The 27560-nt window shown below is 46.4% G+C and overlaps 1 protein-coding gene across 2 annotated transcripts; it reads right to left on the bottom strand.

Annotated features, from left to right (window-relative positions):
• Positions 1-242: 242 nt before the first annotated feature.
• Positions 243-27560, bottom strand: ano5a (anoctamin 5a). 2 transcript variants are annotated; one of them, XM_079743486.1, is made up of 20 exons: positions 27307-27560; positions 24948-25015; positions 20472-20579; positions 19969-20037; positions 18573-18857; positions 15022-15132; positions 14735-14850; positions 14245-14379; positions 13805-13910; positions 13646-13706; positions 13061-13212; positions 12164-12238; positions 11452-11680; positions 10376-10545; positions 10065-10162; positions 9801-9931; positions 9371-9576; positions 8652-8851; positions 8067-8172; positions 243-2300 (listed from the first exon to the last, which is right to left on the bottom strand). In XM_079743486.1, the coding sequence occupies exons 1-20, from the start codon at positions 27374-27376 to the stop codon at positions 2070-2072; spliced, it is 2727 nt and encodes a 908-aa protein (XP_079599612.1). In that variant the 5' UTR covers positions 27377-27560; the 3' UTR covers positions 243-2069. The 2 variants fall into 2 exon arrangements, with proteins under 2 accessions (XP_079599612.1, XP_079599613.1); XM_079743487.1 differs by lacking the exons at positions 24948-25015; positions 27307-27560 and adding an exon at positions 21580-21592.

Genomic DNA, 27560 nt, shown 5'->3' with positions numbered 1-27560 from the left:
CTGGTTGTAAGTGTTGCCCATGTCTGAGGAGCCTTTGTGAAGCAACTATGCAGTGTGTTGTGGTGGAAACACACCCACTACCAGAGCAAACGCTGAGTTATCTCGGCCTGCTCAGCCATCTGTTCTGTGGCGCCAGGCTCAACAAAGCTACCGCAGAATGCGGCAAATAAAATATTTCAGTTGACTGTCCACTTTATGTTTCAACATCCAAGTGATTTAATAAAACACCCTGTGACGCGCAGCACATTTCAACTACTTCTTTATTGTAGATTGTAAATTCTTGCCAGGAGAACTAATTCATTGCACAATGCAGTGTATAAAAATTAGAGAATAAATTGAAACAAACCCCCGTCACAACTTTTAATACATTGTTGTTCTTCTCTTCTCCATACAGTAAATATATGAAATAAGTATAACGACTCAAGCTTAGCAAGAAAAGAAATGCAAGGCACAGCTGTAGAGTGGAAGAAAATTATATATATTAAATAAATCACAAAGAACAGTGAAAGAGGTATTAAGGCATCAACAGGCATTATTCAAGAATAGAATAAGGTATAAAAAAGCAAACTTTAGAAGACCAGCAATACACAAAGCTATGTGGCTTTCAGACAGGGGGACTAATGAAACATTCTTTCATTTAAATTAAAAGTCTTGCATAACTTATGTATGTATAATATACATGATAAATATCCTTCATATAATGTTGAAACAGAGTTCACTATTTGACATACTTTTTATTTCTTGTTGTGTAGTTATTGATCTATGTTCAAAAGTAAGCATCAGAAATTAAAACATGGTCTAACTATATCCCACTACTATTGCATCCCAGCTGCTCCAATCAAACCAGGGATGCGATCACCTTGACACTAATGCTATAAAGCTCTATATATGTAGTGTAGGATTACACACATGTGTTTATGCCACGGTTGTTCTTGTTTCATTAAGTGCTTTGTGCAAAACAATAGATCAAATGTGAATGTATACTCATTACATCGACAGTGTGGCAATCTGATTCGTAGGCAAAAAAACAAAACAGCTAAGTGAGGACCGAAGCGCTTTGTATGGCCAAAGACAAACAGCCCTCCAACGATGGAGCGGGGCTGGCTTTCATTAGCCTTACAGCTATTGGTCAACAGAAGCACATTAAAAATGGATCCCTCCACTCTATCGCTCAAGTCTCTCATCTCCAGGAACACCTCTCAGTGTCAACAGTCAACAGGGTCGCGCCGGCCCACTGAACAGGTTAGAGCAAAACACTGCTGGGAACAGTGGGGTGGGATAAGAGGGCAGAGGCAGAGGCGGGCCCAATCTATGGCAACTCCCCCCGCACAGGCCCACACTCAACACATAAGGTGGTGAGTCTGAGATGGAGAGAGGGAGGGAGGGGAGGAGGGTGGATGGAGGGGAGGGAGGGAGGAGAGGGAGGGAGGGGAGGAGGGAGGGAAGGATTGACGGGATGCATAGAAATACATAATAACATAATACTGTGATCCTTCCTCGCTGGTTTCAAGTCACTTAGATAAGGCTTGTGCGGACACAACAAAGCAGGTAGCAAAGCAAGGCATACTCCCTCAACCATCAGGAGGAAAAACAAGAACTAATAAACGAAAAGAAATTGCTCTCGCCATATATGTCAATATCATGTCAACTGAACCCTTCGCTCTTTGGTTAGTGATAGTGGCACTTCATAGTGGAAAATAAATAGTGTGTGTTAAACAGCAGTGAACAAGCTGCCCTGGCTCGGAGAGTGTCATACAGCATTTCATCTTTGATTCCCTTTGAGTTAAAAACAATTCTCAGCATCGGGACGCCGTCCAAAGTTTAACGTCAAGTATACTGAGGCACTAGCCGGCAGCCAAATGCATGCAAACTGTGTTGCCCTCAGCCCATTGGCTGCACCTTTACCCCTAATCCTCCCCAACTACTGCATCCTTCTTCTTAAAGTAAAGTTGTGGCCTTGTGAAACATGATAGGCACTACTAGCAGGGCTCTTTTAATCAACAGGGTGAGGGCGGGGTCGCGGTGTGGTGTGAGGAGACCACACACACGCACACACACACACTCGTTTGCTAGAGGCACTCAGAGAGCACCTCATGGGTCGGCAGCGAGGGGTAGATCATTGGGGGGCAGGTGCAGTCGTTGTAGGTGTTGCAGGTCAGCTGGTCCTTGAGCTTCTCCACCTCGTAGTTGTGGAGGTACTCCTGCACCAGGTAGCGCTCCCGCTTCACGCGCGCTTTCACCTCCGACGGGACGTCCGGGATCAGCCAGGCCACAAAGTACTTTACCAGGAAGACCACATGCTGAGGAGAGAGGGGTAAGGGGACTGTGTCAGCTGGTTAGCCTGGTGTAAACCACGCTCAGCTAGTTAGCCTATTTTAAACCACACTGGGGCTCAGCTCCCCTAAAACTTGGGAGTAAGAAATGCTGTTATTCTAAAATTTTTGTTTGTCTTTGGTAATGTTAAATAATGTCCAAAACATACTCTGTAGTTTGTGGTTTAAAATGTATGTGAAGGACGAAAATGAAAACATCCCCGCTTAGCAAATGGTATCATCCTCTTCTCACGCCCTCCTTCTCCTCTGTACCTGCACCGCTCCGCAGCCCGACCGTCGTCCAGCGCGACTCCGTTTAGTTGAAGTGTTGTGAATCAATTTAGTAAGTTGCTCCAAAGCTGTGTCTCACACTTCTTTCCTTTTACCTAGAGTTGTTCCGATTCCGATACCATATCGGTGAGTGCTGGAGTCCAGGCACCGTTTACCAGTTAGCTCCGTTGGCCCGGTTAGCTCCGTTAGCACCATTAGCGCGGCTACAGTCGAACTGGAGCGGTCCATTTATCAAGCAAAAACGGCATCGCCACAAGTACCTGTGTAGTGCGTACGTGTGTCTCTTTTGTTAAAGATTATCGTTACTTTGAGACTCATTTTAACAATCGGGAGTCATGTCAACATGACGTCGGGCGCGTCTTTTCTGGTCCGTCGTCGTGGAAACATGGAGCCCTGCCAGTGGTGCGGCGTTTGGACCAGAGTGAAAACAAACGTGTGTACAGCTGAAAAACGAAACGACATATCATTGTACACCACCAGTATGTGTGAAAACACTCACTGTGGCTTTTTTAATAAATTGTTATTTATTCATAGATTTATATCTGTTATTTTTCAGTTGTGTCTGACTATCAAACTAGACAATAAAATAAAGTTAAATGTTTTTTTTTGCTGTATTCATTCATGTTTCACAGAGGATTTAACCTGAACCAAGCTTTGCAACAATAATAATCACATCACATTCATGTAGGCGTAGTAGTATATACTAACTCCTAGCGTTACTCTCTCTCTCTCTCTCTGTGTGTGTGTGTGTGTGTGTGTGTGTGTGTGTGTGTGTGTGTGTGTGTGTGTGTGTGTGTGTGTGTGTGTGTGGCCTGCCAGTGAGCAATGGACATACGACAGTTCTTTAAAAGAAAAAAGACAGATTCAGGTAAGAGACTAGGGACAGTCCATAATGACCTATCTTCTTTTTCTTTTTTTTTCTGAAAAGTGTTCATCTAAAGTAACATAATATAAACCAGCTATCTATGTTGTATCAAATTGCTTATGTAGGCAAAGGTCCCCTGCTTTTTTTTTTCAAACCCACAATGAAGAATACAGCTTCTCTTGTGAAAGGACTTTGTGATTAAAAAAATATTGTGTTTCTAAGCCCAATAGTAATAATAATAATAATAATAATAATAATAATAATAATAATAAAGATATTTAAAATGACACGCCTCTGTGTGCCTTTTGATCATATCCTTAGAATCCGTAAATGGTCTCCATAACATTTTTGTGACATGACAAACTGACCTCAACTCTCCTGCCTACAATACATTTGTGTATGATTGTCAGTGCGAAGGGAAAGAGAGAAAGATGGAGAAGGGGAAAGGGAGAGCATGCAGGAAGAACCAGGTGAGAAAACAACAACAATAAATTGACATATAGTGAATAGTGGCAAGCAAAACAGTAACTACTCATACTCCTATGCTAACTTATTGGCATTAAGTAGCCTATATTACATTTACTTTTTGTAACATTATTTTACACCACATTTTTTCATATTAAAGGAGGAGGAGAAGAACAGGGAGAGTCCATAAGGGATTAGAGGGAATCGACTAGTGAAAGAAATGAAGAGACTGAGGGAGGGCAACATAGAGCCCACCAAGCCAAAGCGGCAGGGACAGAAGAGAGCTGTTCAGACTTAGGGGATAAGGACACTGGTCCTAAACAGTTAAAGCTGTCTCAATACCCTCATACTCAGTTTGGCACACAAAAAGAGCCTTTTAAGAACAGTGGTTCAAAAGTTTCAGATGGCTGGAATACTCAGCTAGACAAAATGCTGCTTTCTGCTTTCCTTGTAGGGTATTTGGCAAAAATGTCAGAAAGGATGCACTTGTTAATGATGGAGTGAATAACTGGCAAAAGGCACTTAGCAAGTTTCAAAAACATGAAACAACACAGTCACATAAGACAGTGTGGTTTGTTGGAACAGCTACAAAGCAAGCCTGTCAAAAGGGAATGTTGTAGAGCAGATAGAGGCAGCAAGTGCCACTGAAATCAGTGAAAGAAGAAGAAATACCTAGAGCGTATTTTGGCAGTAACCTGCTTCTTGGGGAAGCAAGGCATAGCATTCAGAGGTCATGATGAAACGGATGAGTCACAAAAAAGGCCATTTCCTAGAGTGCATGTCACTTTTGACCAAATTTGATCCCTTCTTGCAGACATACACAGCCCCTTCAAACACCACATACCTCTCATCTGATAGCCAAAATGAGATGATAGAGCGCTGTTCACAAGAATTAACAGAAAAATATCATCAGTAAGATAAAGACAGCAGATATGTATGCCATTATGGCTGATGAGGCCAGGGATGGAAAGACAGAACAGTTGGCACTCTGTGTTAGGTACGTATCTGTTGAGGGTGCCGTCAAAGAAAGGTTTCTAGCCCTTACAGAGGTGTCACAGTTTGATGCTACTTTGATAACAGCTGCAATTGAAAATCAGTTGGTAAAGAAGGGAATTGATCAGTTGAAATGTGTGGCACAGACCTACGATGGGGCAGCTGTCAGGAGTGGGGATGTTGGGGGTGTACAAACCCATTTTTAAAAAAAGCAACCTGAGGCAATTTATGTGCATTGCTATGCACATGAGTTGAATCTTGTTTTATGCCACACATGCAAAGCTGTCTCTGAAGCAACAGAGTTCTTCAACATGCTGGAAAGTCTATATTCTTTCTTTAGGGTCTCCCTTGTAAACCACCATAAGTTTGTAGACACTCAAAAGAAGTTAGGGTTGCAGCCAAAATAACTTGTGCAGTTGTCAACTACACGCTGGGCATGCCAGCTTCATTCTGTGACTGCAGTGATTTATAATTTGCCTGCTATCATTGAGTGCTTCTCTACAATCAAGACACCTACAGCAGTTGGATTGAGGGCAAAACTCAGTAAATTCTCCTCAGTGTATTTGCTGATGATTTTCCACACTCTCCTGTCTGTAACAGTAGGTTTACACAGATACCTACAGAATGAGACCATTGACATTGCCCAAGCAGTGACATACAAAAATGCAGTGACTGACACCATGAAGCAGAAACGCAGTGATACCACTACAGTTCAGGACATGCTAGCAGTGTACAAACTCCTAGATTCTGAAATGTTCCCTTCACTGAAAGCTGTTATGCAGGTTGCCTTGACAATACCAGTTAGCAGCTGTACATGTGAGCGGTCTTGTTGTGCCTTGCGTCGGCTCCATACATGGCTCAGCAGGACCACAGGCCAAAGCAGACTCCAGCACCTAGCTGTGATGTCCATTGAGAAGGAGTTGCTTGAAAGAATTGAACACCAAAGGGTCATTGACAGGTTTGCCACCCTCAAAATGTGGCGACATAGATTAACTCTCCCAAAGTAGAGTGAATTACCTGCATACATGGAAGAGCCAAATGGGGGATTCAGGGGAAGTACTATCAAAGATTTCCCTCTCTTTCTTTTTTTATATCTTTAATTTCTAAGTATTTTCAAGACCTGGGTAAATAATCTAGATGTTTTTGACTTTTTGGGTTTACCTTCTTTTTTTTGCTCTTGATGTGAAGCTTGTTTTATGAAAGTTCAGACAGGTGTGCAACCAAGTAGATTAGAGATGGCCATTTGTAAATAATTTGCAGAAGATTACTTGCATTTTGTTGTCCAAGTACCAGTTACTTTGTTCAATGACAATAAAGTTGAATCTAATCTAATCTAATCTAATTACTGTTGATACAAAAGGAGGCATATGGAGTTAACGGTCAGTAAAACCAGCTGAGTGAAGAAGGTTTTGTGTTTGTTACAGGGGGCTGTCTGTGTGAATCTGTGTCACAATAAAGCTGGTGTTCTGGAAAGGGCTCCAAAAAAAGAAAAAAAATCTTTTGAGTTAGTTGAACCAATGTTAAAATTATAAAGTTATCTTTCAATAGACATATTTTTTGTTTTTGTGTGAAAAAAGGATGGGTGGTGTGGCAGTGGGGCTCATTGAGTGCTCAGCACCCCTAAAGCTCTGACCCTAGAATCGCCCAGACGGTTAGCTTAGGGTGACCAGATTTCCTGAAACTAAAACCGGGACACTGCATGACCGTAGTACGTGTGCATGTGAGATCACAGACGCAGATATTTGGCTCAATTTCAACACATAGGACCAGTGGCTGGTGACTCAATTTGTGGGTCGGGCACAGTCAGGGATTTGATTTGGTAGATGTGATTTCCTGTATTCTGGTGGATTTTGGGGATGGCCACTTCCTAAAAATGTGTTCAGATTCATAGCCTACATCCTGACTTGCAGGGCCTGGACAAGCTTCCACTGCATATACCGACCTGCTTTATTATTTAGGCCTATATACACATTTAAAAGAAAATATGAAAAGACAGTGAGGTGTGTGGGACTATATATTTTTATGAATTAGCCTGAAGCTTCAGAAAGTTTTGAACAGAGCAATGTAGTGTGTGTGTGTGTGTGTGTGTGTGTGTGTGTGTGTGTGTGTGTGTTTGTGTGGGTGAGGCTTTAACCTCATAGAGCAGATTCAAACACTCATAAACCTACACATATTTGTTTGAGTAGTGAATTTGCTCCAAAATTGATGTTTGCTGACAGCCTGCTGTTGTGGAATTGCGGACAGGTGTCTTTGGCCTGTGTAACAAGCAACACCTTTAAGGTTGGAACGGTCATGTGGTTCCTCTCGTCGGTCCAAGTATTGTTCATTATGGAAAGATCAGCTCAACAGGAGCATTAGTGCCAGGCAGACACACGGCAAACTGACAAATAAGACATATGTTTTTGTACAGAATCTCCCTGCATCTGAAATTTCTCCGCCCAAAGCTCGTCCATTGGTTTCCATCATCAATCCATTGTGCGACTGTGACCATCCCTGTTGCTTATGCCCGCACACATTGTTGAAATCATATGCTGGATGCTTTAATGTTTCTATGTAGTTTTTAGTTAATGATCGGGCTATACTAAGACCACGTTTGCTATGTAATCGCGGACAAAAGGGGACATTTCATAGTGGTTGGTGGAAACCGGGACATTTTAGCGTCCCGACAGGCTTTGGTCGGGATTAGGGACAAGCAACTCAAAATCGGGACTGTCCCGGAATAACTGGGAAGTCTGGTCATCCTAGGTTAGCCTGGTGTAAATCACAGTCAGCTAATTAGTCTGGTGAAAACCACGCTCAGCTGGTTAGCCTTGTGTAAACCAAGGTCTGTCAAGTGTTCGTGCGACTTATATCCTTGTGAATCAGGTTGTTCGTTTCGCGCCACTCATCCATTGGTCCAACATTTGCATTGTATTCGCAACTCGCCTTCATTTTTGGTGTGAACGCACCTTTATGGACAGGGGAGTGAAGACAGAGAGGGAGGGGGGATGAAAGAGATAGAGTGAAGAAGGCCTATTGCCTCTGCTCAGTGTTGACTGGGCGTAACATAGCTGTGTTGACAATAGTGTTGGAGGGAGAAGTGGTACCACTACTACTGTGTTCACTGTGTACCGAGGGAGCCAGTGAAGGCCCAGGGTTACCTCCATGATGATGATGAAGGCCAGCTTGGCGGCCAGGATGTGCCAGAACTGCATGGTGTGGCTGTACTGCTGCTCGTGGCCCGGGGGGTAGCGGTAGTCTCGGTACCTGGAGACACACAACCAGCTGTGAGGGACCTGCAGCATCAGAGCCTCACACGCCCTCATGTCACCGCTGTATCAGTTATATTTCACCGGGAATCCTTTTATGCCTTTAATTTGTTCAATAAGCACTTTGGTGCAGATGTTGTAACTGTTCATTCTAAAAATATAAAACTTTGCTATCAGTGAAGGGGAGAATAACTTACGCACACATACACGCATATATGCAATGCAATGTGTTTGCTTACACACATGAGCTCACACACACACACACACACACACACGCACCTGTCAAACCCTCCCCCCCCCCACACACACACACGCACCACCATCCCCCACCAGCCACTTCGACAGACACCCACACTCATACACGAACACCCACACACACACACACACACACGCACCCCAACACCCACACCAACCCACACAAACACGCACACACAGACACACACAAATGCATCGCCATCCCCCCCCCACCCCGCCCACCTGCAGGTGGTGATGGAGCTGTCGAACCAGGCGGGGTTCTCCCCTGGCTCTGGCCGGCTGTCCGCGGGGATCTGGTCAATGCTGAAGATGGAGAGGCTGTCGTTGATGTAGCCCTTCATGCTCAGCTGCCCGTTGGTCTGGTAGGCGTACATGTACACCAGCCGAGGGATCATGTCCGAGGTGAAGGCCACGATGAACGCCTGAGGTGAGAGGGTGAGAGAAGAGCAGGCAGAGGGTGAAGGGTGAGCATCAGGATGAACCTGGGGACATGTCATCATAAGCTCCGGTCGAAGACCGGATGGACCAGGGTTAACCTTTAACCTGCTGGGGTCTTATTGGATGTCCTCAGACGGAGAAAGGCAAAAAAAACAACCAAAGAGACGCAACCACCGATGACTAAGCCAATGGAAGAGGACGCAGCAGTGAAATGGTGTGTTGAGTTCATGAAGTTCTTTTAACAACCACGAGATAGCAATATTGTTCTTCTGCTGATGAGCAGATACCAATTCTTGCAGAAAACATCTGCAATATTTTTTAGCAGTTGGTAGCACATACAGTAGGTTAGCTGACAGCTAGCAAATGAAACACTGACTACAACCGTCTGATTCTTTGATAATATTATGACAGCTGCATCGACAGCTTAGAGAACAACATCAGAGAATGACTGCTCACACTAACACCGTTCAGCAGATAGGTTACTACAGAGAGAGTCTCCTCACGTTGGTGACCACGGACAGGACCGCCACCCCGTTGAGGATCTCTTGCCATGCCCCGATGCTGTGGGCCTTGGACGCCACGGGCCTCCTGAACTGGGTGGTGAACTTCCACGCGTCCACGCGCACCTCAATGATGTTGTTGAACAACGCCAGCAGGGGGGCGAGTGGGAAGGAGGCCACAAACAGTGTGATGAACCCAAACTGGATCACTATGAGAGAGAGGGACAGGGAGAGAGCCAGGCCAGGGAGAGAGACAGAGACAGAGAGAGAGAGAGAGAGAGAGAGAGAGAGAGAGAGAGAGAGAGATTAGACAAGACAAAGTGGAGGTCTATGTTCAACCATATCGAACACTCCCTTCCCCTCTGATCTGTACATCAACACACTACGACCCCTAGCGGGAGGGGCCGTGACGTGGCGGCTTGTGAACGCTCACCCATCTCCAGGTACTCATAGAACAGCCCCAGCTGGCCGAAGCCCTGCAGGTCGTGGTCCTGCTCCCAGCGGCTGTACAGGCTCTCCGGGTGGTTACGAGCCTTGCGGCTCCCCCACCAGTTCATAAGCCACCTGCAGGGCGACACACACCCATAGACGGATCCAATACATGCATTCCAGTGTCCGCCACTAGGGGGCGGTCTACGCAGGGAGGAGATACCTGCACACTGTGAGGGAAGATGTGAAGGACAGAGGTGGTACTTACGGGACCAGGGCTTCCTGGATGTTGCCCCACACCTGTTTCCCGGTCATCACGATAACGAGTTGTGTGGTGAGCTCGATCAGACAGCCACCTGGGTCGCACTGCAAACACACCGGGGGGCAGTACCGTTACAATAACTTGTGTGATGTTCAAAATGTAATAAGAGCCCAGAAAGAGACACAGAGAGTCAGACAAACATAGATGGATACAGCAGACAGACAGACAGACAGACAGACAGACAGACAGACAGACAGCCAGCCAGAAAGACAGATAGGCAGATAGACAGACAAACAGACAGGTAGATAGATAGATACCTCTTCATTTCTCAGCTTGCCGAACATGTAGACATATTTTCCAGGGTGGCCCACAAACTTGCCCTTGAAGAAAGCCACATAGAAGCAGGACGAGTAGTAGTTGACGAACTGGAAGAGGAACATCTTCACCGTCAGCTTGTTCTCGTACTCCAGGTGGGTCTTGGGGATCTCTGCAACACACATCAAGGCAACAGGTAAATGACCAGCGGTAGACTGCGACTCTGTCACTCCTGAACTACTGGAGAACCGCCCTGAAGCAGAAGCATTTCCCTTCACATCTTTCGCTCCGTCAATTTCATTTCATTAAATCAAAGAGCTTTATTTTTGTACATGTACATGATGTACATTTTTATTGCCAAAGCACATAAAAAACTAAAATAAATTCCAAAATACGATGAAGAAACAGTCTCAGATTTATATTAACATTGAGGGGACATTAAGATTAACATCCAAAGTGACTTACAACCATACATTCACACATTCACACACCGACGGTGGAGAGAACCAGGCAGGGCGACAGCCAGCTCGTCAGGAGCAGTCAGGGTGAGGCTCAAGGGCAACTCGACACTCGCTAGGAGGTTCCGTGATTCTAAATACTAGCTCCCTACCGATGTCAGGACCGCAGAGTCGCTCAACAGCTTCCGCAAAAGACTCAAAACTCACCTGTTCAGAGTTCATCTCGACTCTGCATAGAAACCAATGCACAGCCACCATTGAATGTTGTACGTCCTGGCCCTTGTACATTGCACTTATTCAAGGTACTTAATTGTGTAGCATCTACAGTAGCTGCTATCGCTGCTTTACACGGGGAATGGGTTAGCGTAGCGATTGTAATACTTGCACTTGGTTCTATGAACATCTTTACTGTACCGACAGCGATATATTGTTTCACTTCTTATGACAAATGTACTTATTGTAACAAATGCACTTATTGTAAGTCGCTTTGGATAAAAGCGTCTGCTAAATGCCCTAAATGTAAATGTAAATGTAAATGTAAATAGCGACCTTCCGGTTACCAGCCAACCCGCTCTACCTCCTGAGCTACTGCTGCCCCCGGGCTCAATAGGCTCCCTCACCCATGTCGGTGATCCAGATGGCCACCCTCTCGTACATGAGATTGAGGATCATGATGATGACGAAGTTGATGCAGGAGGCGGTGACGGAGGTGGCGAGCTGCGGCGTGATGAGGGAGCCCACCATGTGCAGGTTGTTGGTGGGGCTGTCCTTCATGATGCTGGCGAAGGCCGCATACACCGCCAGGCGGTAGGCGATCACCCCGATGATGCAGGCGATGATGAGCGAGATCTGGGGAGCGGCGGGGGGTTGGGAGGTGGACGGGGACGGGGAAGACGTGAGGAACTCAGTAGCTCTGTTGCGCAGAAGAAGAGCATCAGTGGGAAGCCGGCTCTTCTTTGTTGTTATCATAAAGCGCTTTGTTGTTATCACAAGCGCTGCGTGCATGTGTCACATGCACACATAGACACACGCAAACTGGTTTAATGCCAACTGGAACACATTAGATTACGGTCATGCGGTCAGAAACCACACAAACTCCCTGAGCACCAATTTATACATCTCTTAATCTAGCTTTAACGTATGTTAATATGATATTCCAATATTTTAAATTCTAATAGTCACAGGGACCATAGTGCCCTGTTATGGGGATAACGATGTTTGTTCACATCATAGATTAATTAAATCGCTGTATATTATAAAAACATATTTGGTGGCTGGTACTGAAAAGCTATTTTTGAAATTACATGAAAGGTGATAGAGACACATGCTCACCCAGAACAGGACGGTGGCTCCAGACAGGCACGTGCGAGCACACTTGCTTGTTACGGGTAAGTAGGGCTCCATCTCCTACAGAGCGACCAAGCAAAGCATGGAGAAGTTATGAGTCATTGCACTGGTTGTTATGCTGAAAAGAGAACTCTGAAGAGATTTAGAAACCAGAGCTTCACCCCGGAGGCAGAGCAGGGTTCAGCCCTGATCCAAGATCGGGAAGAGGTTTGCTCCTGCAGGGTCAATAGGTCACTGCGGGGCAAAGAGCCTGCTGGGGCATTCCAAATATGAGTATTTTCCAGAATGCTCTACTTCAGGGCCTGCTGGGGCACTCTGACTCTATATGTAAGTATTTTCCAGAACGCTCTTCTTTAGGATATTATATTTTCTCCACACAAGCGTTGGTGCACTGCGGCGCAAGGTCTGTTGTTCAGGACCAGAGCATTCAGGGGGTGCTGATCCAGCCTTACCCACAGGAGAATGCTGGCCCAGCAGAGCAGCACCTTGCCCACCAGATCAGCAGTGGTCCGCTCTAGAACCCACTCCATCTCCTAGAGCGGAGGGGGGGGGGGGGGGGGGGGGGGATATGGTCCCATACCCCTTTATATTTGCTCATTCAAAAATAATTGGTATGATGCATAGTCTATAAGGTATTTCATTTTAAGACATGATATAATCAATCCAACATCCATGATTGAGGCTCCTTTGAGGCAGGTGAATAAACTATACAGAAAACTGAAATCCTCCACGACGCTGATTAAACAAATCGGTACTGAAGAGTTGGGCCTGGATTCTCTCCTCTAGAACTCCAGACCCCAACGACCAGCGCAGAAAAGGAAGTGACCAAAGGTTCAGCGCGGAGCGCGGTCTGGGTCATGGTAACCATGGGAACACAAGCACCTGCGTGATGCGGTTGAGGCGGCGGTTAGTGCACTTGGTCTCGTACTCGGGTCTGAGCTGGAGCTGCTGCTGCTCCTCCTCAAAGTCCACCAGGTCCCACTCATACTCCAGCCGGGCCTGACGCCGCTTCCAGAACTCCAGGAACAAAGTGACTGCAGGGGGCAGACCGCGGGCAGACCGCAGGACCCCAGTTACTTGGGCCGCTTATCACATTGTCAAATATAATCCACTATTATGTTTTTATTATTTATATAAATATAATTGTAGTCGTTTTTGATGTTTGCAGCTGTTCAACACGTGCAACGCCTTCATATCCCCATGGGGATGAAGACTGTTTACATTCATCTAGTTGGCCAAAGTAAAAGGGCAGAATATAGAAGTAGACTTCCACAGCAAAATTCTGGCCTGCGTATAAAGTATGCTTTTGAATTAATACATTTTACTATTACTACTGTACTCTGGTTGTGAGCTTTTTTTGAGGTTAAATAATCGAAATACCTGCTGTTACAAGCCACAAAAAGGGTTATTTGACCACTGGCTGGCGCTGTTTGGCTAAAGAACGCTGCCTCACGAGTGACTACTCACCCCAGATCCCCATGAATATGGCAAAGAACACCGTCCCTACGTTGTCAAATAGGTGCGATTGCTGAGAAGAGAAGCACATTAGAGTAATGCTTATTGAAAGTCAAAGAGTGTTTAAAGAAAGGAACATTATGTTGGTGTATTAATAGGACTGTGACTCACCCAGGAGGAACTACATGTCGAGTTGAGCTTCCAGTATCCACACTTCTTGTCGCACAGCGGACACATAATAATCTGGCCTCCGATGTTTTCATCACATATCTCTTTACTGCATAGGAAATAGTAACAAAGGTGAAATTATACACCACCGTTCAAAAGTTTGGGGTCACTAGAAATTAACGTGTTAAAAGGCTAATTGATGATTAGAAAACCGTTGAATAAAAGTGTGAGTTTTCATGGAAAACTTGAAATTGTTTGGGTGACCGCAAAGGTTTGAAGGGTAGTGTATATATATATACATAATGTACATTTTTATCATATTGTTTTACAAAAATGAAAAACAACAAGGCAGTGTTTTAAAGATAGACACAATCACATAGCACAGTCTTGCACTACTGAAGCTTCGTAGTTGAGGGTCGAACATGGATCTCCATGGGACGGACCTCCACTCGTTCTCCTCGTAGGTCATCAGGCCGTACAGGAAGCAGATGAGCCCAACCACCGCCGCGAAGAACAGCATCTCCGTGTAGAAGCCCAGCCAGGCGAAGTAGATCCCGATCTTCTCTCCATAATACTTCCTGTGAACAGCGGAGGGCAATACGATTAGTGGTGTTGGTTAACATAATATTAATAACACCAATGATTGTGTGTAAATACCGTCTATTTACTTTAACCGCATCTTGGCAAATAAAATATAATCTAAAACCATCGTAATCAGCAATGCTTAAATGCCAAAATGTGCATCAAAATAATGAGTGAGTTTAAGTATTAGGGAAACCCAATGAACAATGGGTTCATTGGGTTTCCCTAATGAACCCCAATGAACCCATTGTTGAACAATGTCCATTGTTCATGTCCTTATGTCCATGAACAATGGACATAAGGACATGAACAACAGGACACAGGTACGAGTGAGTAGTGTTGGGCACCTACCGGATGAGGTTGAGGGGCTGCTCCTTGAAGAAGCACAGGAACGTGGCCCAGTGCTTGTAGAGGCTGAAGCGCTCACTTTCACAGTTAGGATCCCTCGACTTCTTATAGTACCTGGACTGCACAGAGGTCACAACATCATCACCGTCATCATCATCCTCATCGCCATCATCCTCATCGTCCCCATCATCATCATCACTATCATCATCATCCGCATCGTCATCCTCACACAGCATTCAGGGCATGGATTCTGCAGATAATATCGGTTGTTGGCGTGGTAAAAGGCTTACGTCGTGCAGAGGGAAGGCCGAGGAGTAGGTCCCGTTGCTGAGCAGCCGCTTGATGCCCTTCTTCTGCTTGTCCTCGGTGGTGTAGGGGCAACGGGCCAGGATGTAGAAGACCTGGGGGAGGAGGAGGAGGAGGAGGGGGAGGAGGAGGAGGTCAACTATATGCCATGTATTCATGACATTTTCTAGTTTAAATATGAATTCCCAAAACATTTTGTTGCCTGTTAACCCTCCTATTATGTTCAAATAAACGTACAGCTTTGATGTTTGGGGTCAATTTGACCCCAGCAATTTAAACATGCAGAAAATAATTGCAACTGAATGTCTTAACCAAGTTTCTCTCTCAGCCTCATTCGGCCTTTCTACTGACCATTTTTATAGCCCAGTAAATAATACATGACTGCCCCCAACCTCCCCTTATACATCAAGTATTGATTGTATTTGACTATTGCGAAATATGCAAATCACTGTACGATATCATTCATTGACCTATATTGAAAATCAAATTAGGTTTTGTTGTTTCCAGGGCTTTATGTTGATATTTAAATATAGTAATGTATTCAGTCAAATAAAATATGGTTAAAATGCAGATTGTCTTGTATATGACTGCTGCTAGCATATCTGGTGGGGCCTGGAACCATTTAGATGCAGTCAGTTTACCCTGTCTTGTATAACTGGGGATCAGCAGCTTTCCATTTTTGGATGTCATGTCAGTTCTTGGTGGTTGAGATATAACAAGAGGGTATAATTGTGAGAAACCACAGAAGGGTCAGAATGTCCTATCTCACTGGCTTCATTCTCATCAGGAGGACACCCTGAAACATCTGTGACAGAACCTCATTAGCAACAAATATTTTTCTGTCTGGTGGTCATTTCAAAATGTTTAGTTGAGGCACAAATGCAAAGAGAAATGTTGTCGAATGATCAAAGTTCTCGCCGGAACTTTGTTTGCCCCATCCCACATACTGCAAGAATGATCAGAGCTGCTGAACTGCCCATGAGAACTGTCAGTGAGTTCTCATGGGAAATATGTCCTGCCTCTCCCATTGCTTCTTGAATGATCAGAGAACTCATGGGAACTGTTTTCTCCTCACACCCCTACACACACACACACACACACACACACACACACACACACACACACACACACACACACACACACACACACACACACCCACACACACGCGCACACACACACACACACACACACACACACTGTGGCAACCCGGTCCCAAACCCTCAGGCCAGGCGGCCCGAGGGAGAGGTGGTGGATGGCATATACCGCCGATATCCACCAGCCGGAGCCAGAGAGCGTCCATTGGGTCACTCTAATTGGTGCAATGGAGAACACCTGCGGCAGAGGACGTGGAAGACCAGGTACCCTTTAAAAGGCTGTTTGATGTTCTCCCAGGAAAGAGAACCGAGGCCTACTTGGAGGCCTTCGATAGGACAGCACGTCGGGAGAGCTGGCCGGAGGACCAGTGGGCCCACATCCTCCTCACCTAACCCGCCCAGCAGGCCAGCCAAGACCTGGCGCCGGAGCGTGCCAGCCAGTACCCTGCCTTGAAACAGGCGATATTGGCCTACTATGGACATAGCCTCGCCGCCAGGGCCCAGCACTTCCACGAATGGCGATTTGATTGCCGAGGCGCCGTGCAGACTCAAATCTCCCAACACAGGAGGCTGATCCGCAGATGGCTCGCAGACGGAGAGGGACCCAGCCTCCTGGACAGGGTGTTGATAGACAATACCGTCCATCAGCTCCCGGCCGAGGCCCGGAGAACCCTCGCCACCAACCACCCCGGCACGGTAGATGAGCTGGTCTGGCAGTTGGAAAACTGGCAGGTGGCTCAAGAACTGAGTTTTAGCATCCGGAACCCCTCGAGGCCCGCCGAAACGCACCGGGACCGACGAGGTCCGAATCCCGTGCCCCGAACACCCCCAGCGGGACCGCCGACCCTCTCCCAGGAGCCCCGAGAGGACAGACGGTGCTTCAGCTGCGGGCAGACTGGACACCTAGCCCGACAGTGTCCCGGGAACCGGGACGTTTCCATGCCGTCGACCTTCGCGGATGAGGGACGGTCAGGGCCGTGTCTCCGGTTCCCAGGACACTGTCCCGGGCACCAGGGTCCGGACACCCTGACGGCCACTGAACAGACCACCCAGGAGAAGCCGAGAGCTCTCCTCCAGGTGAAGCAGCTCTGGAAATCGGTGTACCACCCCCAGACTTACGGGCTCGTGTTACAACACTTTTTTTTACAACACGTTTTAGTGTTTTAACAAAACACTAAAACAGATGCTTAAGAAAGCCATGGACACCGATGGGAAAAATTGGGACCAGCTCCTGCCCCATGTCCTGTTCCCAGTCCGTGAAGTGCCCCAAGCCTCCATGGGTTTCTCCCCCTTCGAGCTGCTATACGGGAGAAGACCAAGGAGACTCCTCGACCTCGCCAAGGAGGCATGGGAGAGTCTGCCATCCCCCCATCGCACTATGGTGGACCACATGTAGCAGGTGAGGGACCGCAAGGCGCAGGTCTGGCCCATCGTCAGGAACCATCTCAGGCAGGCCCAGCAAGCTCAAGCCTGGGTCTACAACCGGGGAGCCAAGCTGCGCATATTTCAGCCCGCCGACCTGGTTCTGGTACTCATACCGACGGCAGAGTGCAAGTCCGAGCCGAGCAGAGGAGGGCACCTCCAGGACCGATACGGACAGGCAGACTCGTGGATATATCAGACTTTCCCCCAGCGGCCACGAGGGAACCTGCACGCCGGGACGACGAGCGCCGACACGGAACACACCGCTGGGACGGCACTACCGATGGGAGTGACCTCCCTCGCCAGGGACGAGACCGGCCCGGCCGGAGAGACAAACCCCTGGACTGTACCGTGGCTCATGGAGTCACCAGTATGATTTTTGGTTTCCCTGCGTTGGGCACAGACCCACGGGGTTTTTCCGTTAATTAATGAGTAAACGCCCTATTGCGCTTTGAACGGATCTTGGCGTGTAGTGTTTTCCTGCGTGAGAGAGACCTGGGGCCGGGTCGCCACACACACACACACACACACACACACACACACACACACACACACACACACACACACACACACACACACACACACACACACACACACACACACACACACACACACACACACACACACACAACACACACAAATTAATCTGTAGGAGCCCTCAGTATCATCTAACACAACAAAAACGAGATAGGAATTAGGGTTTTATAGAATAATAGTGCTAGGGGTCAGAATGACCCCAACAACACCGATGTGTACAAAATGTGTACAGGACTTTTTGTTAATTTCATGTTTGCCATGTTCACCCCATAGATTTAGGAAAAGTCATAAAAAATCAAGCTGAAAAGTAATTTGTTTTATAAAACAATTATACCTATATTATAATAATCTTTATAATTTGTATTATGATTGTATAAAAAATGGTTTTATTAATATGACCAAACTAGTTGAGTGCCAGTGGATGATCCCTGACTCCAGGACTAGAGAGTGGACCGGTGGTCAGACGGGGGAGGGGCACTCACTATTCTGTTGCGGGTCGATGGGGAGAAGAAGGTGTCCTTGTCGTCGATGAGGAAGAAGTCGGCCTTATCCTTGTTGAAGGCTGCAGTGAAGTAGTCGGGCTCAGGGTGCATGATGAGCTCGGGCAGGCGGAACGGTGTGGACAGCCAGTTCATAGGGATTTGGCTGTGGTCCGGGATGTCGTTGGCCTTGAAGGGAACCTTGATCTTTAGCACATCTGCATAGGTGGCCAGCACCTCCCACGGAGCGTGGATCTTCAGGAAGAAGGTCTTCCCGTCGTCCGACTCCTGCCGAGAGAGAATGAGAGAAAGGAGGAGGAAGGAGGAGGAACAGCAGTTGGATCATGTGTACAGGGCTTTGTAGAGTAACTGATGATTAACTATTATCTATTCAGTCATTGTTAGATGATGGTTCAGCCTTAATCAACTCACAGGTGGTTAGTTCAGCTAGAGTTCATAAAGTAGCAGGAGGTAAATCAGGTCAAGCTGTCCTCTCCATCCAATAAAATGTGTTGGTTTAAAGGTCCCATGGCATGCTATTTTGTGGATGCTTTTATATAGGTGTTAGGGCCCCTAATACAGTACTTGAAGACGGTCAAGAAATTCAGCCGTGGTACAGAATTATAGCCACTACGAGCCAGTCACACAATGAGCAAAAAAAAATCCCTTTCTCATCCATGTCGCAGTTCAATCTGGACTTCAGGGTGTCAAAGCCAAAGTTCCTTTCCCCCAATTCCTTCTCAACCATGGCCGAGATAACCCCCACTACGATTCTCGTTTTGGAAGTACCAGAGAGCTCAGAGAATCCGACACAGTCTAGTCTTTTCACCAAATGGGAGCTTTACGCAAACCTTACCTTATGTTGAGTGTTATGCGCCATAACACCAACAGCAGAAGATTGGTGTTATCCAAATAATAAAGAAGTGTACAACACTTTCGTTACAGTGTGTGTATTCACACATACACATGTGGCTCTCGTACCATCGTAGCTCATTGTCAGGCCAAATTCTCTGGGCGGGCAAAGCAGAGAAAGGGGTAACCTGGTGACGACATATGGGGCCAAATTCCAAATCTGCGCGTCTGAGCTTTCATTTTTTCAAAGGCGGAGCAGGATACATAGTGCTCGATTTACACCTAACGCTATTTCTAGCCACTGCAGGACCATAGGCAGGCTAGGGGAACTCATATTAATGTTAGAAAACCTCATATAGTGATTTTCATGCCATGGGACCTTTAAGAGGTGGTCCAGGGACTGCTAAGTAACATACAGTTTGTGCTTTGTACTATCCCATAAGAAGACAGCCAGTATTTTAATACAGAAACAGAGAAACAAGAACAACAACGTCCTGAGAATGCGCAGTCCAATGAGAAGACACAACAGTACAGGGCAGCTCCTCACCGATTTGTCCTCAGTCTCCAGCTCAAGGCCAGCATTCTGCAGGTTGGCCTCAAACTCCCTTCTCCTTTCCTGCAGAGGAATAAACAAACATATTGTTGAAAAATCCAGACTGTTTCTGCCGACAAACCACTGGAATTCATGCTGCAAGCGTATGATCTGAGCATCTCCAGTGGAAACAGTGAGTTGGAGGGAAAGACTGTCTGTGGATGTGGTAAGTGTGTGTCTGGAGGAATCAACAAGAGCTGCCTGGTGGCTGAGGCCCACCATGCAGCTCTGGCACCTGGGTGAGAGGATCTCTTGGTGTGGAGAGCTGTGGCCAAGGGGAGGGCAGCGGGGCCAATATAACAGAGCTATACAAACATTGTTCATTTACAACCCCAAACCCGGACATAGCCTGAGGCCATTCTACTATACCTACTGACATAACTGGAAGATATTAGTTCATGAACATTATTAATGAACATTATTAACGTTCAGTATTAAAGTGCATTTCCGTTCCTCACCTGTTTCCTTTCTCCATCTTTATCGTCCACGTATGACAGGATGAAGTCAATTCTGCGCACTCCGTCCCGGAAGAACACAGAGTCTTTACTCTGTGTGTTCTTATCAATCTAGGAGATGGAAAAACAGACCAGGCGTCAACATGTCAACCCATGAAAAGATGATTACCCTTGCTCTCAAGATGGCCCTCAAATCAAATGAACACGGCACTCAAACCACGCCATTCTCCTATCATCAGCTGATAGCACAACCCATGCGACGTGAGCCATGATACGGACCATAAAACATTGTTGTTAAGGAATAAATATCCTGCACAAACACACATGAACCGATAGTGTGTTGAGGTCAGGACATTGGTTTCACTGTAAGTATTCAAACTGTATCCCATGCGATGCAAATGCTTTAATCCGAGAACAGCCCAGGGTCATATTGCTTTGACAAAGCTCAAGCTAATTTAAATACACCACACTACCAGGCTGACATCTCAGCTGTGGCAACCAGAGAGATGGTGTTCATTGCAGGGAGTACGAGGCACAGGATGAAGCTAGGTGGGCAGCGTACGATAGATAAGGGAGCAGGGAACCGTAGCAAGGGGATGGGCACACGTCGTGATGACGTCATGGACTCCCATTTACACTCAATATCAAAAAGCACCCGACAGGGTGCATCCAACTCCCACCCCAACCTCTTTCTGCTCGGCTCGCTTTCCACCACTATCTGGGACCAATGTTGTTGTTTACACAAAGACATTAGAATTGTCCGCCCCCCCTCCTCGCCATGTGCCTCTCCAGCCAGGCCAGGTCAAGCTGCGGTGGGAGCACTAGTCTAGCAAAGAAGTGTTTTCAGGGAACAACGGAGAGCAGAAGAGATGACCGTCTGGTGCCACTGGCCGGTACAGCTGTTCTGCCAAAGACTAAAAATAATGACTGCAACGTGGACAGGAATGCCTTCGCTGGCAACAGTGGCTAACTAGACCGGAATGCAGCCCTAGAATGATCTTTGAGAAGGCCAGAGACTACGGCTCCAGCCTTACTGGGTGTAAGTACTCACAATGACTAAGGCTTTTCTCGATGCAGAAGGGGAAGGGAAGGATAAGGAATAGCACTTTACCTCCATCGCCAACTCCCTCTGTGTGTGTGGGTGGGTGTGTGTGGGTGTCAGCGCGTCTGCAGAGCGGCCGGATATCTATTGCCTCGCTCTCTCTCTCTCCAGGGAGTTTGGTTAAGCCCTTCTCCTCTGCCCTCTCTTCCGCTCCCTTTCACTCTCTCTTTCTCTTCATCTCCTAGCTCAACACGCTCCATCCATTCCTCTGACATCCCCAAAACAAGCCCTCACTTGCTTAGCAATCTGGTTAAGAGGGGGGGTAGAGAGAGAAAGGGAGACTCACAAATAAATAAACACGAGACAGAGAGAGAGAGAGGGGGGAGCATCTAGAGATGACATCAGCATACTGCTAGCATAGCCCCTGCCAACCTTAGCTCATTCACTAGCTCATTCTACCCCCAGGGCATATTATATCTCCATGCAACCTGAGATCCAAATCAGATAACCTATAAATTGTGACAGAAACAAATACCTCTCTCTGTTGTGTCCTCAGTACAGCACGAGAGACAAGTGAATAAGCAAAACTACAGATGAAGATGATAAGGAAGGGACTCAGGAACATGGAAACAGATAATTAACTGATCACTGATAACTGATAACTTTAAGAAAGAAATCACTTCATAAACCTTTGAGCAAATATAAAACCACTCCAACTCAGCCCTCCCAGCCTGCATATTCCATACAGTACGCTTTAAGAGTCACCAAGAAGCAGCTTACAATTATGTTCTGAATCCGACAGCTCCCACTCCGCCCATGTTTAACGGGAAAGGGGGTCTTTGAGCAGACGCGTGTGGCCTCTTTATACATCCCGCCTGATCCCAAATCATACCAGGCCCCTAACTACAGAAAGAGAGCTAAAAGCGTCTCCCAGAACACTGGGAGCCATGTTGAACATGGCATGGTAGCTGCTGTCTCCTACTGGGCCCTCGCCCCGGCGTCTCTCTAATTTAGGGTAATTATAGCTCTCCCTTATGGGATCCCTGCAGCTCCTGGGACCTGCCCTGGCCCCGCGAGGTGCGGCCCGCGCAGGCCAGAGACGTCCGTACATCAATCAGCTAACCCCAAAGTAGTGGGTGTGTATTGGGCGATGTACATGAACATCTCTCATCTAGTTTGAGGGGTTCACAACATGGAACGAGATGAGGGGATGGGGGTGAGAGGAGAGCTTGGGCGGGGTGGAGATCTAAGGGAAACGTTGATTTGAGGGTGTTATTTTGGGGTCGGCGAAGGGAAAGGGGAAAGACGTACAGGAAGCCACGTCCTGAGGAGGGTGGCTGACAGTTCAAATGGACGATAAGCAAGGGTTCACTTTCCGAAACACGACTGATGTAATGGGGATTGGCTTGTTCAGCTTTCAAGTAAATGCATCCCCTTTCTGAAACAAACATTTTGAAACATGAAATGTTTCCCTTTACTTTACATTTATTAAGTAAATTTCTCATCCAACTCTCATGATTAGCTTGAATGAGCTAAAAAAGCAGAGCCATAAACGACTTGACCTACTAGTCTGTGACCCAGTCGGCTGTCATTTGGCATTCTTAGGCGTTTTTTGAGACCTAAATTAGAAGCTTTAAATGACGAAATGACCAGTCTTTTATTTAGAAAACCTTCAAAGTCAAAATGTGTGTTCATTTAACGACAGTCCAAGTTCAGGCGAAGGCTACATGCCTCCTGCCCACATGTTAAGACTCTGCATGTACACAGAAGCATGCTTGCACACACACAACCACTGCACAGTTACAGCCATGACTTCCACAATAGTTTGTGTTTGCCGGTCCCCATCCAATTATATTTTACACCTCTGGCGTTCACCTCCTGCTCAGTCACAGAGACACGATCGCAGGTGAGAACCAAGCAACCTGCTTTCCATTCTAATTCAACACCTTCTGTATCTCATGCCCACATGTTTCCACTAACCAGAGAAAACAACACGCTTATGCTAACACTTGACAAACGTATGTGTCGTTTTTGTAATAAAGTAATCCTCCAACTGAATTGGAAAGATATCTCTCTAGATCTTTCCTTTCATTTGGCTTCTACATAACTCAGAGGCTGTCAGACAGGGGGGCAGGCATATGCACAGCAGTAGCTAACACCACACCACAGGCCTGGTTTACCATGCCGTACCCGTGCGCGAAACTTGAGGAAAAGTGCCCGCTTTCTCCAGCTCTGCAGAAGAAACAGTAAGGGACAGTGAGGGAGTATGCCCTACCCACCCACACAGTGGCCCACCACATCCAGTCCCACATTCATCCAGACTCTGGGAACTCTTGTCGCAGACAAATACACATACACAAGGACAAAACAAGCAACAAGGCCGGGGCCGTGTCGCCAAGTTAATAAACTTCACCCACACGACCGCTGGCTTCTAGCGGCAACGTTAAAAGACGAAGCCCAGACAGCGGTTAACCCCGATGACGCCCCCACTGCATTTGTGTACAGTTTACATAACCAACATATGGTGACAAGAACCAAAGGAGGACAAGGGCCGCGCTGAAACCGTGCGGCCCTATGGATGACACACCGACCGGTGAGACACAGACACGCCACACAGCGCATGCCCGTGCATGCGCCTTACCCCCGTCAGGGTGTTGATGCGCTCCAGGCTGAGCGGCAGGGCCTGGGGGCTGTCGCTGTGGTCTGAGGGGGCCAGGGAGAACTGGCTGCCATTCAGGGACTCACACGACTCCACACACACAGCAGGGAGCTCATTTGTTTGAGGCACCAGGAGAGCAGAAGAAGACAGGGTTATTGTTCATGGGGGAGACACTAGGGACAGTTGGGGGTTGTTTCCCGTGTCGTTTCCTGTCGCATGGCAGTTGGACTGAGCGGAACCAGCCTGGGATTCAAGAGCCTTCGACAATTGTATGTAAAAAGCGATGTCACCTTCATGAAGTTAGCTGTTGAGGGATATGTTGGATATGTGGGATATAAACACACTTCTTGTCAGCCTGATTCATTCTGCCCAATGACAGCAGTGACTGAGAGCGTCCTGCCATTGGACATCCAAAAAGATAATCCTGGTTGCTAAGACACAAGGGTAGATAGTGAGGACCAAAATAGGAAGCCCTTGGGTTGTGATTGTACTTTCGGCGGCCAGCTTAAGAGGAAGTCAGTCACTAGAAATCGGAAATTCCACATTTATGTGGTGTTTCTGGAATCAGAACTTTTTGGCCGCACGCCATTGGTGATTCCTGATGCAAGTTACAAATTGAATCAACAACTAACTTTTACTGAAAGGAGAAGCACTCAAAGTGAAGACAATGTCTTAAAATATGATTCATACATTGCTCTGTTAATCAGTGGAGGGGAAGTTTATTTTTTGGCATCATGTGACTGTGTCAATGTAAGGGCCTGTGGTTGTGTGTAGTTACCCCTTGTTGCCCCAGCTGGGAGGATCCTGAGGCAGATGTGTAGGGGTTGTGGGGGCCATTGCTCTCACCTGCAAGACAAACACATGCATTATCAATGACTCACCTGAATAAGATAATAAACATTTTAAAGGTAAGGGGGACAAACTAATCAAGCCAAACTAGATATGAAAACTAGGAAACAACCATGAAACAAACAAAGGTTGTCTTCAGCAAATGCAAATAAACAGCTGCCAGGGATCAGACCAGTGTTGACATGTAACCAAATGGTGCCGTCTATCACTAGCGTTAGATAATTTAGCCTTAGACAACCTAAGAAAGAGTCACTCGCGTAAGCCTTCGACTACTTAAAAAAGACTCACTAGGGTTAGCCTTAGAAAACTTAAGAAAGAGGCACTAGGGTAAGATAACTTAGCCTTAGACAACTTAAGAAAGACTCACTTGGGTTAGCCTTAGACAACTTAAGAAAGAGAGCCTTGGTAAGAAAAACTATCACAAGACATTATTAAAAGGCTGGAAAATATATTTAAAAAAACGACTCCTTCTAATTTCAACATTTATCATTGAAATCTGAGCGACCATTGAAATCTACCATAATAAAAGTGTGGAGTTGCTTAATTAAAATGCCCCACCATACATTCAAGGAACAAGGCTATCAAGTTGTCTGTCATAGCATCAACAAACGACCGGGACGCACAAAGGGAGAGCAAACATGCCAGCCTCACACCATACAATTCCACCGGGCCAGCTCATAGTCGCTTAACATGTGCTCGAGGAGCAGTGGCTCTAATTAATGACAAGTGGAGGGTATTCTTAGGCCGGTCCAGCAAAGAGCATATTTACACTGCTGCCAAAAAAACATATTGACCGTGCAAAACACAGTGGAAACAAAAACAGATCATTTCTTTATTCAAAACGAATATAAATGGCTTCCTTTAATTACTTCCTGCAATATACAGGCAAAGCACAACCTTGATAAATACAATGCTGAATACATACAGCAGATGTATAGTACAAGTGCCATATAGTTAGCATTGCATGCTTTGGAATCATATTCAAAACATAAATATGAAATATGATATGAATGAATAAATAATGTACCCATTTACAGTGGCATCATAAGGATTGGACCCCAACATGTGGCAATAGCCTAGCACAGTAAGTGAGAACGCTTCTTGTGTGAGTAGCTTAGTGAAGTTGATGAGGAGCGGGCCAGCAGTAAGACTGGTCACAGATACAGAGCAGCCTTTGTCCACAGGGACGGCAGCTGATCAATCTGCAGAAGGCCATAGGGCCAGGTGGGACTCCCTTTGTCCATAGCAACCCAACAGATTTGAGCATAAGAAAAACAGCTGATGACCAATGGTTCACGTGCTACATCACACTGCTTCTGTTTTGCAGGTAGCCCTGAGTTTTACAGCCTGATTTGAGCTAGTTAGATAGGGATCGGGCGTCGAGTTGCCTCACTTACGTTTCGCCTTCCTGTGACAGGAAGCGAAACTACAGAGCACGATTATGGTGGGAAGTTAAAGGTGATAAATAAAGGGGCGAGTAGATACAGATGGATAGCATCATAATAGTGCTTATGATTTAAACTTTATCCAAATAAAGTATAAACAAACATCTTTGTATGGCAGTGAATGGTCAATGAGAGGGAGAGATACACATTTACTGTAGTTTGAGAGGTGTGGTGTGTCTGAATCTCAGTTTGAATTTGTTTAGACTAAAAGCCCAACTCAAAGCTAAACTAAATGCTGTATTACCTCATTACCTATGTCCCGCAGTGCCTGCCTGCTGTCCAGTCTGTTGGACTGAAATCTGTTGTGTTAAAACTGATTCCCCTCATATAAAATAGGCTATTCCAAGGGCTTGAATTTGTATTTCCTTTTGCTGTTTTAATTCGAAAGATAATTTAATAAGATAAAATCTGTTAGCTGGAGAAGCCAGAAGCTTAGACTACTTTCCAGTCGACCCATATAAGGCAGCGGTAGTTTTGTGTTCTGAGCCCGCCTCTCTGAGCCTGACGGCGGGTTGCTGGTGCCCCCCGGAGCCCCCTCCAGTGACCGGGGTTTTCCACTTGTCCCGCAACATGTGACTCAGAAGAGCCTTGGCTTCCTATATAGGCCTATCTTTTATATGTTTAACGCGCAAATTAAAGTAAAGCTTCCTTAGGGAAAAGTATAGAAGTGGGCTATTAATACAACAATAATTCAACTGTAAGCCTTAACTTATAACGCTACCGGAGGCGACTAATGAGCCAACTTAACCCAGTTGGGCTATTTTAACTATCGCTTTTCATAGGTATACTTGCTGAAATATTGAAGCAAGCAACATAGAGAGTATTTCTAAAATGCCAACTCACCGTTAAAAGAATCGGAGGGACTCATCTCAATTAAACTTTGGTCACCCGTCCTCCCCGTTATTCGGTTCATGGTGCGGAGACGCCAAGGTGACGCGCGGCGCGCTGGAGGCTCTTGGGCAGCCTGGTCTCTCTCCTCAACCTCCCAACACCTCCACAGGGGGTAGAAATGTCTTAAAGTAATTCGTGTCTTCCAAGGACACGATGGCGTGCAAATATCACGATCACTTGGCAACACTCCTCCCCAGTACCCTAGT

Source organism: Pollachius pollachius (assembly GCF_949987615.1).
Source record: "Pollachius pollachius genome assembly, chromosome: 9".
Taxonomy (NCBI): Eukaryota; Metazoa; Chordata; class Actinopteri; order Gadiformes; family Gadidae; genus Pollachius; species Pollachius pollachius.
This window is presented reverse-complemented; position numbering and strand designations above follow the sequence as displayed.

What these genes read in the sequence shown, in the direction of transcription:
- ano5a (XM_079743486.1), bottom strand. Translation starts at nt 27,376, where the DNA reads ATGAACCGAATAACGGGGAGGACGGGTGACCAAAGTTTAATTGAGATG. An exon ending in CCCAGCTGGGGCAACAAGGG is followed by an intron (nt 20,580 to 24,947) that starts GTAACTACACAC and finishes TCCATCTCCTAG; the next exon opens with ATTGATAAGAACACACAGAG. An exon ending in CGACATGTAGTTCCTCCTGG is followed by an intron (nt 13,707 to 13,804) that starts GTGAGTCACAGT and finishes TTCTCTTCTCAG; the next exon opens with CAATCGCACCTATTTGACAA.